General features: G+C 37.8%; 1 protein-coding gene across 2 annotated transcripts in view; it reads right to left on the bottom strand.

The window, feature by feature from the left end:
* LOC145277953 (5-taurinomethyluridine-[tRNA] synthase subunit MTO1, mitochondrial-like) overlaps positions 1–16,601 on the bottom strand; it is a 442,192-nt gene that overhangs the window by 55,501 nt on the left and 370,090 nt on the right. For both annotated transcript variants that reach the window (XM_080130076.1, XM_080130066.1), the window contains exon 10: positions 12,556–12,672. In XM_080130076.1, coding sequence (XP_079986202.1) covers positions 12,556–12,672 — 117 coding nt within the window. The remainder of the gene's footprint in view (positions 1–12,555; positions 12,673–16,601) is intronic.

Here is a 16,601-nt window from a genome sequence, read left to right as displayed (position 1 = left end):
ATCTACAGCAGATGTGCTAATGGTTATATCTCATAGGATTAACAAATCTCTCGACAAAGGCTTCATTTCTAGGGCAATTGCTCTTGACATATCCAAGGCCTTCGATAAGGTTTGGCATAAAGGCCTAGTACACAAGATTTCCAGCTATGGTATAACTGGAAATGTTTTCTCTATCATTAAATCATTTCTCTCTGATAGACTCATAAGAGTAGTGGTTGATGGGCAGAAATCAGAGGCCCACAGTATTAATGCTGGAGTCCCTCAGGGGTCCATACTGGGCCCAATTCTCTTCCTGATCTACATCAATGATCTCCCAAAACACATACTAAAATCTTTCATTGACATCTATGCTAATGACACGACTATCTATGGCAACATGCAACAACCTATATCTATGCAATAACCTATATCTATCAGGTATAACTGTACTCCATATCAAATGTTCTCTTGTATCTATACTGAGCATATCTTATCTTTCAGTCTTACTAAATATTCGGTTTGGGCACCAAATCAGAATTTCTAATAGCCAGTAAATCATACCCTAACACTTTATCCTAATCCTAAACCTACTAAACCATATCTAATCATCCATTCCTGAACTTACAAAACTATATCTAACCATACATTAACTCGTCTCTCTCAATCCAATACTGTAGCAAATTTAGCTGCTTCCATTGCACGAATTTGTACCTATACCCTCTCCCAGTAACAATGAAAATGGAAGCATAGTAATGCCCTTTTTTAACCAGGTTACCTACTAAAACCAGCCCATATATCTATTTACCAAATTACACATGACTCAAAACTTACTGTTTTACCCGTACTATATTGCACTCGCATCTCATGCCCTGCTATCATCTAAAATATAGTTTGGGCACAACTCGTAGTTCAATTCTTAACACCTACTTACACTCTAATATTATACTAGACCCAAGCTCACATGAATAAAAAAAAAATAAAAGGAAAAAAATAATAAAAAATATATATATACAAAAGAGAAAGCCTCAAACCACATTATCTCCTAACAAGCCTCCTTACAATCATAGTTGCTTACACTTCATGAGCTCTACTCAACCCCTTTATCCAGTAACAATGAAATAACAATGTCTCTAATCCACTTTGAGGAGTGTAACTATTTAGCAGATATAACCTCTACAAACTAACCCAATAACATTAACTAACTACGCGGGGTCGCAGAAATACCTGGATTAGAACCCAGGCGCGGAGCAAACCCTCTCAGTGGTGACGGACCCAGTAGATCTTTCCAGATCATCCGTCTAGGAGAAGGAAAACTCTGAAACTAAACCAAAGAGGAGGGAGGCCTCTTCAGTCTTGGATGACAACCTTCCTAGATCAGGTGACTCAAACAAATTACCGGTTTGCAAACCTAAATTGCTTAAGGAGTAGATAGGTCCTGCCTATCGCCCGGCTTCCATACTCCTTCTTTGCCTATTAGCCAGGCGCAGAGATACTATCACAGTGATTCGACAGAAACACCCATTGGTAGATCTTGTTTCTTGTCTAGGGCAATGAACGCCGTTTCCCCACTCCCGACACACTCCACCCCTAAAGCTGGGCACTTGAGAATGCTTGAGTACCACATATGCCTGAGCAGTTAGATTGGGTTGATCTTCCTCTGATGAGTTGAGGGTACCGGATTGACAGTTACTGGCTGCTGTTTCCGACTGGTAGTACAGGAGCCCTAACTCTTTGGTAGCGCTTAGAGCGGCTGCTCCATCAACTTGAATAATATCAGGATGTTTGCAGTGCCATGGCGCGCATGGAAAGGGACCCTGCACTCATCCCCGGTGGGCTTTCCTGAAGCCACAGTCCTAGTTGATGGAGGGTCAGCTGATGGTCTACTTGTGATGCATGTGTGATATTCTGCATAACCTCCTGTTCGGCTTCCCCTGATCCAACTGAAACTCGTTAAAAAACATGATGACAGTACAATCTAAAAATAAGCTTAAACCAGGCTTAGGGTCAAACAAATCCAACTTGCCTCCTCCCTTGAGGCTTGCATTCACAAATATCCGTGGGCTTAGAACTAATTTAGCTGATGTTGAAGCATTTCTCCTAACAAATACTCTGGATATCTTAGCACTAAGTGAGACTAACCTACACTCCTCCATTCCCTCTAAACACTTTAACATGCCTGGATATCTCCCACTCTGCCGTAAGGACTCTGACAGACATATGCACGGACTTGGAGTTTACATTCGTAATACCCTTCCCTTGACTAGAGAAACAAACCTAGAAACGGATGATCAAGCCTTTATGTGCTTTAGACTAATCATGCAACACAACATTAGCTACTTTTACTTTCTCTACCGCTCTCCCTCGACCCAAGACTGCACCATAATAAACAAAGTATCTGACAGCATAGACACAGCACTCTCCTTTGACACTAGCGCCCAAGTACATGTATTTGGCGACTTTAATGTCCATCACAAAAAGTGGCTTGGATTCTCTACTTACACAGATGCAGCAGGCAGCGCAACTCATAGCTTCTCTGTATCTCACTCCCTATCGCAAATTGTTACTTTTCCAACCCGCTTCCCTGATCAGGAAGAACAACACGCATCATTATTAGATCTGTTTTTGACCACAGTTCCTGATGATTGTGTAACGAAAGCCGACAGCCCACTTGGGAACGCTGATCATGCGGTGATAATGGTTGAAATCGCCCTAAACTCTAGACCCAAAACTGAAGAGCCAGTGCTCAAAACAACGAGATATTATAAAAAGGCTGACTGGGAAACTATCAGAGATCTTATCAGAGACGCCCCATGGGGAAATATTTTTTCTCTTCCTGCTGAACAGTGTGCAACCGAGACCACTGAATGGTTCAAAACTGCAATCGAAGCGCATGTTCCCATGCGGAAATTCTATAGCAAGCCCCACTCTCCCCAATGGTTTACTTCGACTTGCGCAACTGCCATTGCTCAAAGGCAGCGTGCATTCCGCAGGTTTAACCGACATAAGTCCAGTTCAAACAGACAGAAGTACATAGAAGCTAGAAGTAACGTTAAGAAAGAAATAGCGACAGCTAAGAGGGAATTTACGGAAACCACTAAAAAACGCATCGAAGCACAAAAACTAGGAACTCGTGACTTCTGGAAAATCTACAACAGTGTAGTAAATAATGGGCAATCAACAATTCCCCCACTAACCGACAATCACGAGGTTCTTTGCTCAGCAACCGAGAAGGCTAACATGCTTGCCAGTCGGTTTGCCTCAAACTCCACACTGGACCCTCTAAACCACCCCCTACCTCAATTTCCTATGTGGACAGACGCCACGCTAGACGATCTGATAATCACCCCTGCTCAGGTGCATGCTATCATAAAAAACTTTGACACTTCCAAAGCATGTGGACCCGACCTCATCCCAGCTGTGCTATTAAAAAAGTGCTTAGCCGAAGTAGCTCCAGTTCTCTCCAAACTCTACAACAAATGCCTTAATGAATCTTGCTTTCCGAGCTGTTGGAAAACTGCTTCTGTGGTACCAGTATTCAAGAATTCTGGCGAAAGAACTGACCCATTAAATTATCGCCCTATTAGCCTCCTCCCACTTTTTGCCAAAATATTTGAGACCTTAATTTACCATGCTCTAGTCCAGCACCTTACAGATGCTAAACTTCTGACCGATCATCAATATGGATTTAGACAAGCCCGTTCCATGGCAGACATCCTCACTGTAATCTCTGAACGCATATACCATTCACTGGACAAAGTGGGAGAGGGCAGAGCGGTAGCTCTAGATATATCTAAGGCTTTTGACAGGGTATGGCATGAGGGTCTCCTCAGGAAGATTAGATCTTACGGTATCACTGGTAGAATACTTAACATAATTAAATCCTTCTTAGATAAGAGAAAAATCCAGGTTGTCCTCGACGGTCGTACATCTAAACAATATGATATAAATGCGGGAGTGCCCCAGGGATCTATCCTTGGACCTCTGCTGTTCCTGATATTCATAAATGACCTCCCCAACAAAATTGCCTCTGAGATGGGTATATATGCTGATGACACCACACTCTATAGCAGGCACGACAGGAAAACAAATGAACATATATCTAAAGTAATGGCAGAAACACTAGAGGAAGACCTCCAATCAGTAGTGGAATGGGGACAAAAATGGATGGTAACGTTCAATGCCACCAAGACAAAACTGGTTTCATTCAATAATTACAAGAAACCTTCTCTACTACCTATAGCAATGGCCAACGACTCTTTATCTGAGAGTACGTCTCTCAAGCTCCTTGGCCTAACGTTCACAGGAAACATGAGTTGGAACAATTACATCGAGGGCATTGCCAGGGCCGCTGCAAGGAAGGTGGGCTCTCTCTACCGTGCTAGAAAACTTCTAACACCCGAAAGTATCCTGTACCTCTATAAGGCCACTATTCGCCCATGTATGGAGTATTGCTGTCATATTTGGGCCGGTGCATCGGCTACTAGTCTCTCGCTCCTTGACAGGGTTCAAAAGAGAGTCGCAAATCTGATAGGCCCTAAACTGGCATCTAAACTTCAACCTCTGTCCCATCGTCGAAACGTTGCATCCCTCTGCCTGTTCTACAAGTATTATAATGGTGAATGCTCTGAAGAACTGCAAGCACTTGTGCCCCCACGAGGTGAACACCCTCAACAGACCCAACAAGCTGCAAAATCCCACCCCCACACTGTAGAGATCCCTAGATGTAAAAGATCTTTCTACTCCAGTAGTTTCTTCCCCAGAACTGCTAGACTTTGGAATTCCATTCCAGGTCACTGCTTCCCCAACTGTACTGACATGCATAAGTTCAAGTGCAACGTGAACCAACATCTCGCTGCCCTAATCCCTACATAGTACCCCAGTAGATGTTTCCCCTGATAGTAGCCCCCTACACCAAAGTGGCAATGTGCCTTGTTTGGGGTGAAAATGTAATAAAAAAAAACAAAAAAAAAAAAAAAACACATCAAAGGCCGTAAATGATGATGTTCTCTCTGATTCTCTCTCCTCTGATCTTGAGCGCGTGGTACAGTGGAGGAAGAGGTGGCTAGTTACCTTTAATGCATCTAAGACAAAGCTCCTACCTCTACATCATAAACGCTCTGATCCCCATCTGGCATCAATTGAAATGGATGGCTCTCGTCTAGGGGAGGCCCCATGTTTTGATAAGCTTTTGGGTTTGACCTTTACTCCTGATCTGAAATGGAACACATATATCAAGTCTGTGGCCAAGGTCGCTGGGAAAATGGTGGGATCCTTCTACCGCTCCAGAAGATATCTCACTAATGATGCAATTCTCTATCTATATAAAAGCCAAGTACGTCCAAGGATGGAGTACTGCTGCCACATCTGGGCAGGAGCTGCTAAAAACAGCCTATCCTGCCTTGACAGAGTACAAAATAGACTTCGTGGCTTGGTGGGGGATGCCCTCTTCTCTTCCCTGCAACCTCTTTCCCACAGAATAGACGTAGGGAACCTATCTTTGTTCTATCGTTATTTCCATGGCAGGTGCTCGTCTGAGCTCCATTATCTGGTCCCCCCTCGCCAATCTTTTTCAAAAAACACCCGACTAGCTGAAACCAACGTCAATAATTTCCCCCACTCCTTATCTGTGCCTAAATCAAAACGTAGATTCCATGAACAAAGCTTCTTTCTTAGAACTGCACGCCTGTGGAACTCTGTTCCGCTTGCTTGTTTCCCTCCCGACTTCAACCTGGATGTCTCCAAGTCCAACACAAACAAATTCCTGATGAACCGTCCCCTTAAGTAATGACACTTTATCAATTCTCCAATACTATTACTACACTATCCCATTGATTACTGTACACACAATAACACTTATCCCCGAGTGGCCCTTGGGCCTTGATAAATGGTGAACTCCATGTAAAAAAAAAAAAAAAAGAATTCTTTAGTGTTTTTCCGCTGTACATTATAGAGATTATAAACATTTAAGCATCCTCTAATAGAGTGGGGCAGATTAGCTCAATATTCCATAAGAATCTTTCAGTTAGTGATACAAGCACCAACATTGGCACGAATGACGTTCAGAACATACATTTTAAGAAAAGAACGTTAGCCATCAGAAAATTCAAGATGGCTGCAAATTTCAATTTTGGTGCTTGTATCACCAAGTGAAAGATTGTTCCAGCAATCTGCCCCACTAATGGAGAAGATCGGGAAAGTGTGGGCCTTACACAAAATTATAATTAAAGCACATATTTTCACTTTTGTAAATTTTAGTTCCACAAAGTTTTCATTATAGCAGTCGATACTTTTGATTTTTTTCAAGTACTTTTCAGTGTTAACTCTTGCACTTATTAAAATATCCAGTATTATCCCCATCCCCCCACTTTTTTTCTTTTTGAATTTTCATATTTTATTTTTGCTGAGGATGGGGCACCTTCCTGGATGCTAGACATTCATCCACTATTTCAGACACTCCAACTTAAGAGATCTTTTAAAGGCGCTAACCGTCCCTTAAAGTGCAATTTTCACATCTCTCTTGCACTTGGTTCACCGGGTATATTCGCCAGGTGGCTTTTGAAATTAGTTTTTATGAGTCCAGTTGTTCTTATAATTACTGGAATAATGGAGATCTTCCTAAGATTCCGGTTTCTTTTCATGTCATAAATCAGACCTTGGTATTTCCTTATCTCCTTATCAACTCTATTTAAGTCAGCATCATTAGGGACACTGACTTGAAATTTGAGAATGCAGGTCATATTTGCAAAAGGTAACTCCTATATCTAAATTAAATTTTTTAAGCAGAATAAAATAAGAGAGAGGAATGAGTTAGGCAAAAGATACTAAAAGTTCTACGGATAAAAACAGTAAGAAGAGGAGAGGGAAAGAGAGAAACATAAAGATACGGCTTGAGAGAGAGAGAGAGAGAGAGAGAGAGAGAGAGAGAGAGAGAGAGAGAGAGAGAGAGAAATTTTAATATAAAGATGTTACACATAATTTCACTTCTATTTACATTTATATAACTCCGAGCAACGCCGGGTACCCCTGCTAATCTTATATAAAGTCAGTGTTTACGGTTCTGAATTTTTGAGATGAGGAATGATTATTTGTATTATTTGGATTCTTTGGACTACTATTCTCATCTTGAATGTTATTTTCACAACATTTCAGTCGATATAATCTCCGACCTTCTTCAGGTGTATCTTGTCGAACACAAAGATTCTCGAGTTCAATAGGATACACCTGAAGAAGGTCGGGGGTTACACTGACCAAAACATTGTGCAAAGTACACACAAGATGAGAACAATAGTCTGAAGAATTCAAATAATATGAAGTCAATGTTTCCCATGCATTTTTCTGATCAATTGACGACATTACGTTTTTTTTTTCACTTTCTTTTCCTCCTTCACGTTACAGGTTCGAGCCTACCTATCTACTCCCACTTTTTTTCTCTCTCTGTCCAGCCAAACTGCCTACTGTTGTTTCGCCTCCTTCCCCAGTACTATCAATTTATTTTTTACCCCCCCCCCGAGTTCCTTACTACACCACCTCTCCACACTCAGGCAACACCGGGTACCCCCCCCTGCTAGTCTTTCATAAATCACCATAAAAGCATCATAACATGACTCATCTACTTAAAACCCATATTTTATATACAATATGCAATGGGGATTATGGGTATGAAAAGAAAATGAAGTTAGTAAAAAAGACCCCCACCCTATTACTAAACTGTGGCAGATACACCGATTTGCCAGTTAAAAGGGTGATGCAGGCTTGAACGCTTTATTACCGAAAAACTTTGAAAGGGAATCTGCTTCCCTGGCAAATCAAGCTGTCTGTTACCTAGTTGGGGATGGGACGGGGAATTTAAAAAAAAAAAAAAGAAAAAAAAGAAGACAATTTAAAAACGGGGTCTAATGATCACTTTCACACACTAGCTAAATTATAAACGTAAATGCCTAAAAAATGGATCCTAAACTAAAAGTAATGATAGTCTGGTTCATGTATTTAATAATATCATAATTTTGATATAATTTATTGATTGAAATTTGAATTCCATCAAAATTAACACACGTTTTAAATTTGAATTCCATCAAAATTAACACACGTTTGCCAATGCAAAACAAGTCTATTTATGTCAGTAACGTAAAAATCTTGTGTTCTGGTGACGGTTAAGTCGCTGAAGGCGTTTTTGATATCGCTTAGGTTTTTGAAGCATTTCTCACACAGAAAGTTGTTGAAATGCTTGAAAAAATGTTAGTCGCTAGGTTAGAGGTCTGGAAAGTGTGACAGATGAGGCAGAGTTTCGTAGTCCAATTCCTTCAACTTCTGCAAAGTCGGTTTAGCAACGTGCAGTCGGACATCGTCATGGAGGAGAATTGGGCCTTTTCTGTGTGTTGTTGTCGAAGTTTCTGATGCATTTCATCGATTTGTTAACAGCACTTTTTCGCCGTAATGGTTTTGCTTGCATTCAAAAAACTGTAATGAATGAGCTCAGTTGCAGACCAGCAAACAGTCAGCATGATCTTTTGGTGCAATTCTGGCTTCAGGAGGTGTTGTGGAGCTTCGTCAGCATCTAAACACAGAGCTGAGCATCGCTGGTTGCTGTAAAAAACCCACTTTTCATCGCAAGTCACAATGCACTTGAGAAATAGGTCGTTCTTGTTGCATGAAAGAAGGGAAGATTACTCTTCATAACAGTGTTTGTTTTGGTTATCATTCAGTTTGTGAGGCACCGATTTATGAAGTTTTTGTCTTTCCGATCTCTTACAAGTGGTTAGAGATTATTGTATACATTATGTCTAATTCAAAAGCAAGTTCTCGAACAGTTGTGCATGAATTGTCGACTAAGGCTCTTAATTGATCGTTATCAATATGGCCAACCACTAACACTCATCATCTTCAAGACTCTCATTGCCACCACAAAATTTCTGAAACCGCCATTGTGCTGTGCATTCAGTAGTGGTTTCTGAGCAACACTTCGTTGATATCGCAAGCTCAGTTTTTTGGCCTAGTTTGAATTGAAATAAGAAAAATGTGCGAATTTGCTTTTTTTTCCATCTTGTATTCACCATTCTGAAAAGAATACATAATTGTTTTAAAACGATTGTGATTTAAATGATTAGATAGAGCGAAAAACGCTCTTTAAAATGATATATAAAGTAAAGGTATTCTAATGAAAACTTATTTGAAATTAAAATTTTAAATTTTGCAAAACTTTCTAATCAACCTATATATATATATATATATATATATGTTGAAAGATAAAAGAGGCGAAATTTTTCTCCTCTGGACGAAATTACCGTAGGTTGACAACAACAGATGACATATAAAAATTTATTTTGTTTACGCCATTGGCCATTACCTTATTTAACTATTACATACACATTAATATGTAATATTAAAAACTTTACATTCATTCCGGTGAGCGCCATGTTCATCATCGTCGTAACCTATAAAGGAAGTAGGTAGATTTTCACCCGCACTTACTCCAGTCCTCTTACGACCCCATTCAACACTGCGTCCATTTATTCTATTTTTTACCTTCTTGGATCTTCATTACACAACACTCAATCTCCCTGAATTTATTCAAACGGTACTTTGGACATGAAATATGTAAAATAAAGTGGTGCTTATGCACTTATGTTACCATTCTATTTTTGAAAATAGTATTTTCAAGTTAAATTCAAGTTTTGCATTTTTTTTAATTAAATTGTCAGGTGAAAGTACAAAGTAGTTACAATACACCAGCCAGTTCGGTAACATATGTGCACACACGCTAAGTCACGCCCCCCACCCCAGTCCTGGATATGACCTAAAACTATATCCGATGGTGAGGCCCCACCTTGTGGGCCTTGGGGAGTGTGGAGCCACCCTTTAATTGCCATTGCTCCCAGGTCCACTCTGACCCGGAGTGGTAGTACCTGTTAGGGTCCCAACTATGGGTTAAATAGAATCTGACTTAAAAGAAAAATATACTCCATTAAAAATCGTTCCTCAAAATAACTAGATTCGGCATTAAATAACCTGAAAAAGGTTGATATGCCGTAACTCCCCCCCCCATATATATATATAATAAAGTGATTATATAAATTAACAGTTTTATGACATCTTTTTCGTTTATTAAATTGTTAGTTGAAAGTAGAGAACGGTTACAAAACACACGCTAGCCCAGTAACATAAGTGCATAAATACCAAAAAAAGTGATTTTTAATATCGTATTCAGCTAAATCCATAACAAGCGGCACTTGATTAAATGGTTTCTTTTATTGTCGTTACACCGTAATCACGTGATTAAAATTTTACCAGACGAAAAATTGGGAGGCAAAAGAGTCACGAGAACCATGATCACATTGACATTGTCCGCATATAAGTAGTTTTTCGAATAAAAAAAAAATCATTATCGATTACCTACGTTATTTGTGAACTTTTACACACACAAAAAAAAACAAAAAAAACAAACATTATCATTGTATGCAAATAGGTAGCTTTTCGAATATTAATCAACATAACTTTATTTTTGACTATCAGAATAAAAAATCCCGTTGGGTTAAATCAAGGTGATTAAGCATAAAGTTTTTTTTTTTACAGAAAATACAGTTGTGAAATTATTAAAAAACTATTTGCGTTATAAAAAGACTAATATTTAATAGAAGTTTTCGAGCATTGTAGTCCCCGACGTTCTCTTTTCTTTCTTTCTTTTTTTTTTACAGTTTTTTTTCTTGATCGCCGCACACCCTATAACTAAAAGGGAATCTTAAAGGTCAACACGAATATCTTACAAACACGGATTACTTACAAAACACCCTCCTCTAATGTTCAAAATGGCTTTCAAAATAATAACATTATTATTTCAGCACGAAACTGCACACACGGTTGGTTCATAGCATTTGCACGTGGGGACCATGACAACGATTATCAAGATTAAATTTTGGGCAGAAATTTTGACACCCTCCGCCCCCCAAATTGGGGTGTCTATTCCGACATCCGTTCTTAACAGGGGTAGGTTGGGGGTGTCCATTCATAAAACCCGTTCTTATCATAAGGATGTTGTGAGTATCTATTCCAAAAGTTATCTTAACAGAATTAAGGAGGTTAAGGTTTGGGGATTGGGTGTTGGGCATTACCAACAACAACCAACAGTCGTACTTAAACTTTTTATGAGGGTGGGGCATACTTCCACCGGGCAACGCCGCTTAACGGGTCCTGCTAGTATATATAAGGGTTCACATGCACATAAATTAAATTAAGAGAAGGGTCACCAGGTAGCAAGTGCTAACTGAAACATTAACAAAGTTTTGTAAATGAAAAATGAAGACAAACTAAATTTTATAACAAAACATTTTTATACAAGAGATAAGAATATAAAAGTTACTTTCAATAATGAAAATGTTCATAGTGTGAATATATGTGTGTGATTATGTGATAACATGACATTGTGTATGTGTGTTGGTTTACCTTGTCCTTAATAGTGTGTTAGTGGGTAGTAATTCTTTTCTGTTCACCTAACTCTTGCTTGTGTGTAGAAATGTGAATGCGAGATGAAGAAGGCTTGTACGCGAGTTATTGAGCCCTTTCTGCCTTCTCCAACTAAAGGCTGAAAGGGCTACTGGTATTTATTTGTTTCTCCGCAAAAGCAAAATGTGACACAAGGTCGTTTCTAATGTGAAGGAAAACCAGCTTCCCCAAAAGGGACACTCTGGAAGTAGGCAAAAATAAAAGTTGCTTTAGTATAGAAGGATTTCTCTTACATTGACTAAGGATGGTTTAGAGTTCTTTTCAAGGTACAGCCGGTTTAAGAATTCTCTCTGTCTCTAGATTTCGACTGTTTGTTTTATAGGAGTTTCTAACTTACTACTTTCACATAGATGTGCTATTTTTGGGGGTTTGGAACGATTTCCATTGGTTGAAAATATTTTGAGCTAACACATTTCCATAAAAATTTCCTTGTTTTGAAGAGTGATGAAGAAAAGCGAATTCTAATGAAATGAAGAAAGAAAGTGTATAAGCAATTAGAGCCATTTGCTTTTTAGAGTTCATAGGAATAACTTCACAATTAAGTTAACACAGTTGTGTTAGTAATTATATAAAAAGTGAAAGAATTTATTCATATTATTAGGATTCATTGGCCAACTGTCCTCATTTTGAGTGTCGTTTTCATACAATTTATTTAGAACTTCTATCCAGTCAAGGCTGACGGAACGAGAGCATGCTATCCTCGTGAAGTAAAAAAAATTCGAAATTCTGTCCAAATTCACAAGTTCGGCAGAAACATCCCCGAATTCGACAAGATACACCTGAAGAAGGTCGAAATTTACATCAACCAAAACGTTTGTGAAAATGACACTCAAAATGAGAACAGTAGTCCGATGAATCCAAATAATAATCCTCATCTCAAAAATTCAGAACTGAAAGAATTTATTTATTTTTTTTTGTAATCATCTGCATAATTTACAGAAATTATGACTCGAGGCGATGCTGGGTAATTGTGGTAGTACATATATATATATATATATATATATATATATAATATAAAGAATTTAAATTTCTTATCAAAGTACTTTTTGTTAAGATGCATTGCATGAGTCAACAACTCACCTGCTTGAACCAATTCACATTTCTCCAATCCACGGATGCATCTTATCAGTTCAACTTGATGAACTTCAGGCATTGTACAGGAAATGCCACTTGGGTAAACAACATCATTGTTAAATCCTACAAGCACACACAAAAAAATAAAAATAAAATAAAATAAAAAACAGAAAAAAAATTATTTTTTTATATAATAAAAACAATTTTATAAAATTATTTGGCAAAGTTTCCAAATAGAGTCCACGTCGTTTTTTTTTTCTACAGCTTAAAAATAAAATATTGTATATATATTAAAAATAAAAGAAAACAAAATTATATATATACTAACAAGGATAATCGACGTTGTTCGGGATTGAATGAGAATCACACTCCCATATTTTATTATCATAGAAATCGGTAAAATCGCCCATTTTTCAATCAAACAGACCAATTACTTCCCCGCAGAAACTTAGTCCACAATACATTATTGTCTACATTGCACTGTAGAGAACCTACTGTTGATTTTATAAACTTATTTTTAAATATAATGGCTTGAATTAAAGTTTAAAAAGCAAAAGTTGAGTATCATGGTTCAACTGTGCTCTAAACAGAAACATTCATTTCGAATATGCCCCTGTCATATCAGAAAACCTACTGTTAAGTTTATATACTTAGCTTTTCTGCTTGTGTGGTGATCATGGGTTGAATTTAAGTTGTTTTTTTTTTTAACTCATGTTCACCCCTTACAAAGCAGATCGCCACTTGGACGTAAGGGGCTACTATTTGGGGCCATGTCTAGGAAAGATTAACAAGATATTTGTTTACGTTACATTTAAACTTATGCATATCAGTACAGCCAGGGAAGCAGGCAACAAGAAGGGAATTCCAAAGTCTAGCTGTTTGAGGGAAGAAACTATTAGAATAGAAAGCTTTCTGGCATTTAAGGACAACAACAATGAAGGGGTGAGATCTTATTGCTAAGTGGGTTTGTCAGGGATATGTACGTCGAGGAGGTACAAGTGAAACAAGTTCATCAGAACACATTCCATTAAAATATTTGTAAAACAGGCATAGTGATGCAACATTGCGACGATGAGACAGGGGTTGAAGCTTAGTTGATAAAGCGGGACCAATTATATTGACAACTCTTTTTTGGACTTTATCTAAGAGGGAGAGACTAGTGGTAGATGCACCAGCCCAGATGTGGCAACAATACCCCATGCATGAGTGAATGGTGGCCTTGTAAAGGTACAAGATATTCTCATGAGTAGTTTTCTAGCTCGATAGAGGGAACCCACCTTCTTTGCAGCAGCCTTTGCAATGTCCTCTATGTATTTGTTCCAGTTCATATTGCCTGCAAATGTTAGGCCAAGGAGTTTGAAGGTAGAATTCGCAGGTAGGGTGCTATTTGTCATGGATATAGGCGGTTGGAGAGGCAAATGAAAACATTTTTAAATGAAAACATCCAATATCATAGTTCAACCGTGCTTCAAACAAAAACATTTTGAACAACCCACTGTCATATCAAAGACTATATATATTAAAAATGAAAGAAAACAAAATTTTATATATATATATAGCAGCAGCTGTATAGCGCAATGGTTAGAAGCTCAGACTGTCATTTGGGCAATCGGGTTTTGATCCTGGCTTGAGGTAGTTGCTTGTCTAGCCGCACTGATGAGTTGTGAAAGAGTATTGTATGTGGATGACTATATATATATATATATATATATATATATATATAGCAGCAGCCGTATAGTGCAACGGTTAGAAACTCTGACTTGCATTTGGGCAATCGTGTTTCGATCCTGGCTTGAGGTAGCTGCTTGTCTAGCCATACTGATGAGCTGTGAAACAGCAAAACAGTACTGTATGTGGATGACTATAATGTTCCCTATCTTAGGTTGAGCATTTGAAAAGTGATGTACAAATTACCATTAGCCTATGAAGCGATGCTCTTTGTGTAAACAAATTGAGCTAAGGTATTTGGACAATGTCAAAGCATTGTTAATTCACTGCCCACATAGCAGCAGCTGTATAGCGCAATGGTTAGAAGCTCAGACTGTCATTTGGGCAATCGGGTTTTGATCCTGGCTTGAGGTAGTTGCTTGTCTAGCCGCACTGATGAGTTGTGAAAGAGTATTGTATGTGGATGACTATATATATATATATATATATATATATATTATTGTAGATTATTATGTTTAGCAGATGAATATCCTGTTAGTGTTAGGACGATTAATCAGAATCGGAAAAAAAAATCAGAATTTTTTGCAGTATCTAGATCGTATTAGATTCTGAAAATATAGTGTCTATTTTCCAATGTCAAAATGATTCTTAACTCTAATCGTTTTTAGTTTCATGAATTTGTAATGCCAACAAAAAAATGATTTTTCTTTGGAGAAAAAATAAATTATCTCTATCTCTGCTATTATATAAAAGGAGCTTTGTGTGTGTGCATGCATGCGTAAGTTTGTTGCATATAAACACCGCAATGGCCAGGCCGATTTTTATGAAATTTTATACAAATATACTTCATGCATCTGGCAATATTCTTAGATAGGTTTTGTATCAGAATATCTTTCATGATAATCAATAATCAAAATAATCCGATGAAAGAAGAAACAAGCGATTTTGACCAAGGTTAACACCTTATACAGCCTAACATCACAAGTGCATTTGAAAAGTTTTATTACCACACAAGCAGAAAGGCCCGGCATAGAAAATCAGCAGTAGATTTTTTTATATGACGTGGGCGCCTTCAAAAATTTGTTAATGCAAGCCGTTATATATAAAAAATAATTTTATGAAGTCAACACTACATTCTCTACGGTGCAATGTAGACTACAATGTATTGCGGACTGACACTGTGAGAGGCATGTGAAGCTTCCTCCTGATGCACTGCGAGGAGTTCTCAACAAGAGCAGGTAATAAATTGATTTGATTTTTAAATGAGAGATTTCTTCGATTCCGATGACAATAAAAATATGGGAGTGTGAAACATTTGTTGATCATCATTCAATCCGGGGTAAAGTTGGGCCTCCTTGCTAGTTCTTTAATATAATGAAACGGTTTGTGTATGGAATGAGATGATAAGTAAGGAAACAAACTAATGAATTGATTGCTTTTATCTTGATAAATAAAATTTTCATTTCATAACTATAACTCGATAAATCAAGTCTAAAAGGTTAAACTTCAAAAGTCAAGTATCATGGTTCAATTGTGCTTCACATTTCGAATGTGCCCCATTCTGATACAAAACCTATCTAAGAACACTCTCAGACACATAAAGTACATTTGTGTGAAATTTCAAAAAAATTAGCTTAGCCGTTTCAGAGTCCATAAGAACCGAACTCACGCACATACATATATAGACAAAGCGCCTTTTCTATTTAAGCAGAGAAATGTTTAACAGAATTTAATCTTGGATGTCATATTAATAGTATAAATGCTGTATGCAATGATTTATTTTTTTAAGGGTTGAATTGATTTGATTGTTTTGTTTTACAGTAGGGGTAAGCAACCTTTTGGAACGTGAGGGCCAGAAGGCTTTGCTGATTATAGGATGATTGCCAAACAGCTTCGATTACATTGTCATGGCAGGCAATAATGTTAATAAACCTGTAAATATATTTTCTTTGCATTCGAAGAAAACAAATATAAAAATAATATGATTGTATTTAAACGATATCACTTATTTTTACTATAGGAATATTAAACAATAGAATGAAACAATTACAATATATTTTACAAAAAAAATATTTATATCGTGCCATGAGTAAGGTGGCAGGCCAAACAAAATTCACTCGACGGCCGGATTTGCGAGGCAAAGGGTACGAGCCCCTCCCTTACAGCATATCAACCCTTTTTTTTGGTTGTTTAATGCTAAATCGAATAATTTTGTAAAAGGGTTGTATGTTTCAAATTCTTTATATATCCAAATATTTATTCATGGTGTTTGGTTTTGTTGTTTTGTAGAGGAAAATTGTTTCATGTTTAACTTTGCACAACATGATTGAGTTTTGCAAAGGGAAAGGAAAGAAAAAAACAATAACATCAATGTTTTGTGCATT

The sequence above is a fragment of the Euprymna scolopes genome, chromosome 1 (assembly GCF_053919585.1).
Source record: "Euprymna scolopes isolate OS-2025 chromosome 1, ASM5391958v1, whole genome shotgun sequence".
NCBI lineage: Eukaryota > Metazoa > Mollusca > Cephalopoda > Sepiida > Sepiolidae > Euprymna > Euprymna scolopes.
Note: the sequence above shows the minus strand (reverse complement) of the source record. Positions and strands in the feature narration are given on the sequence as shown.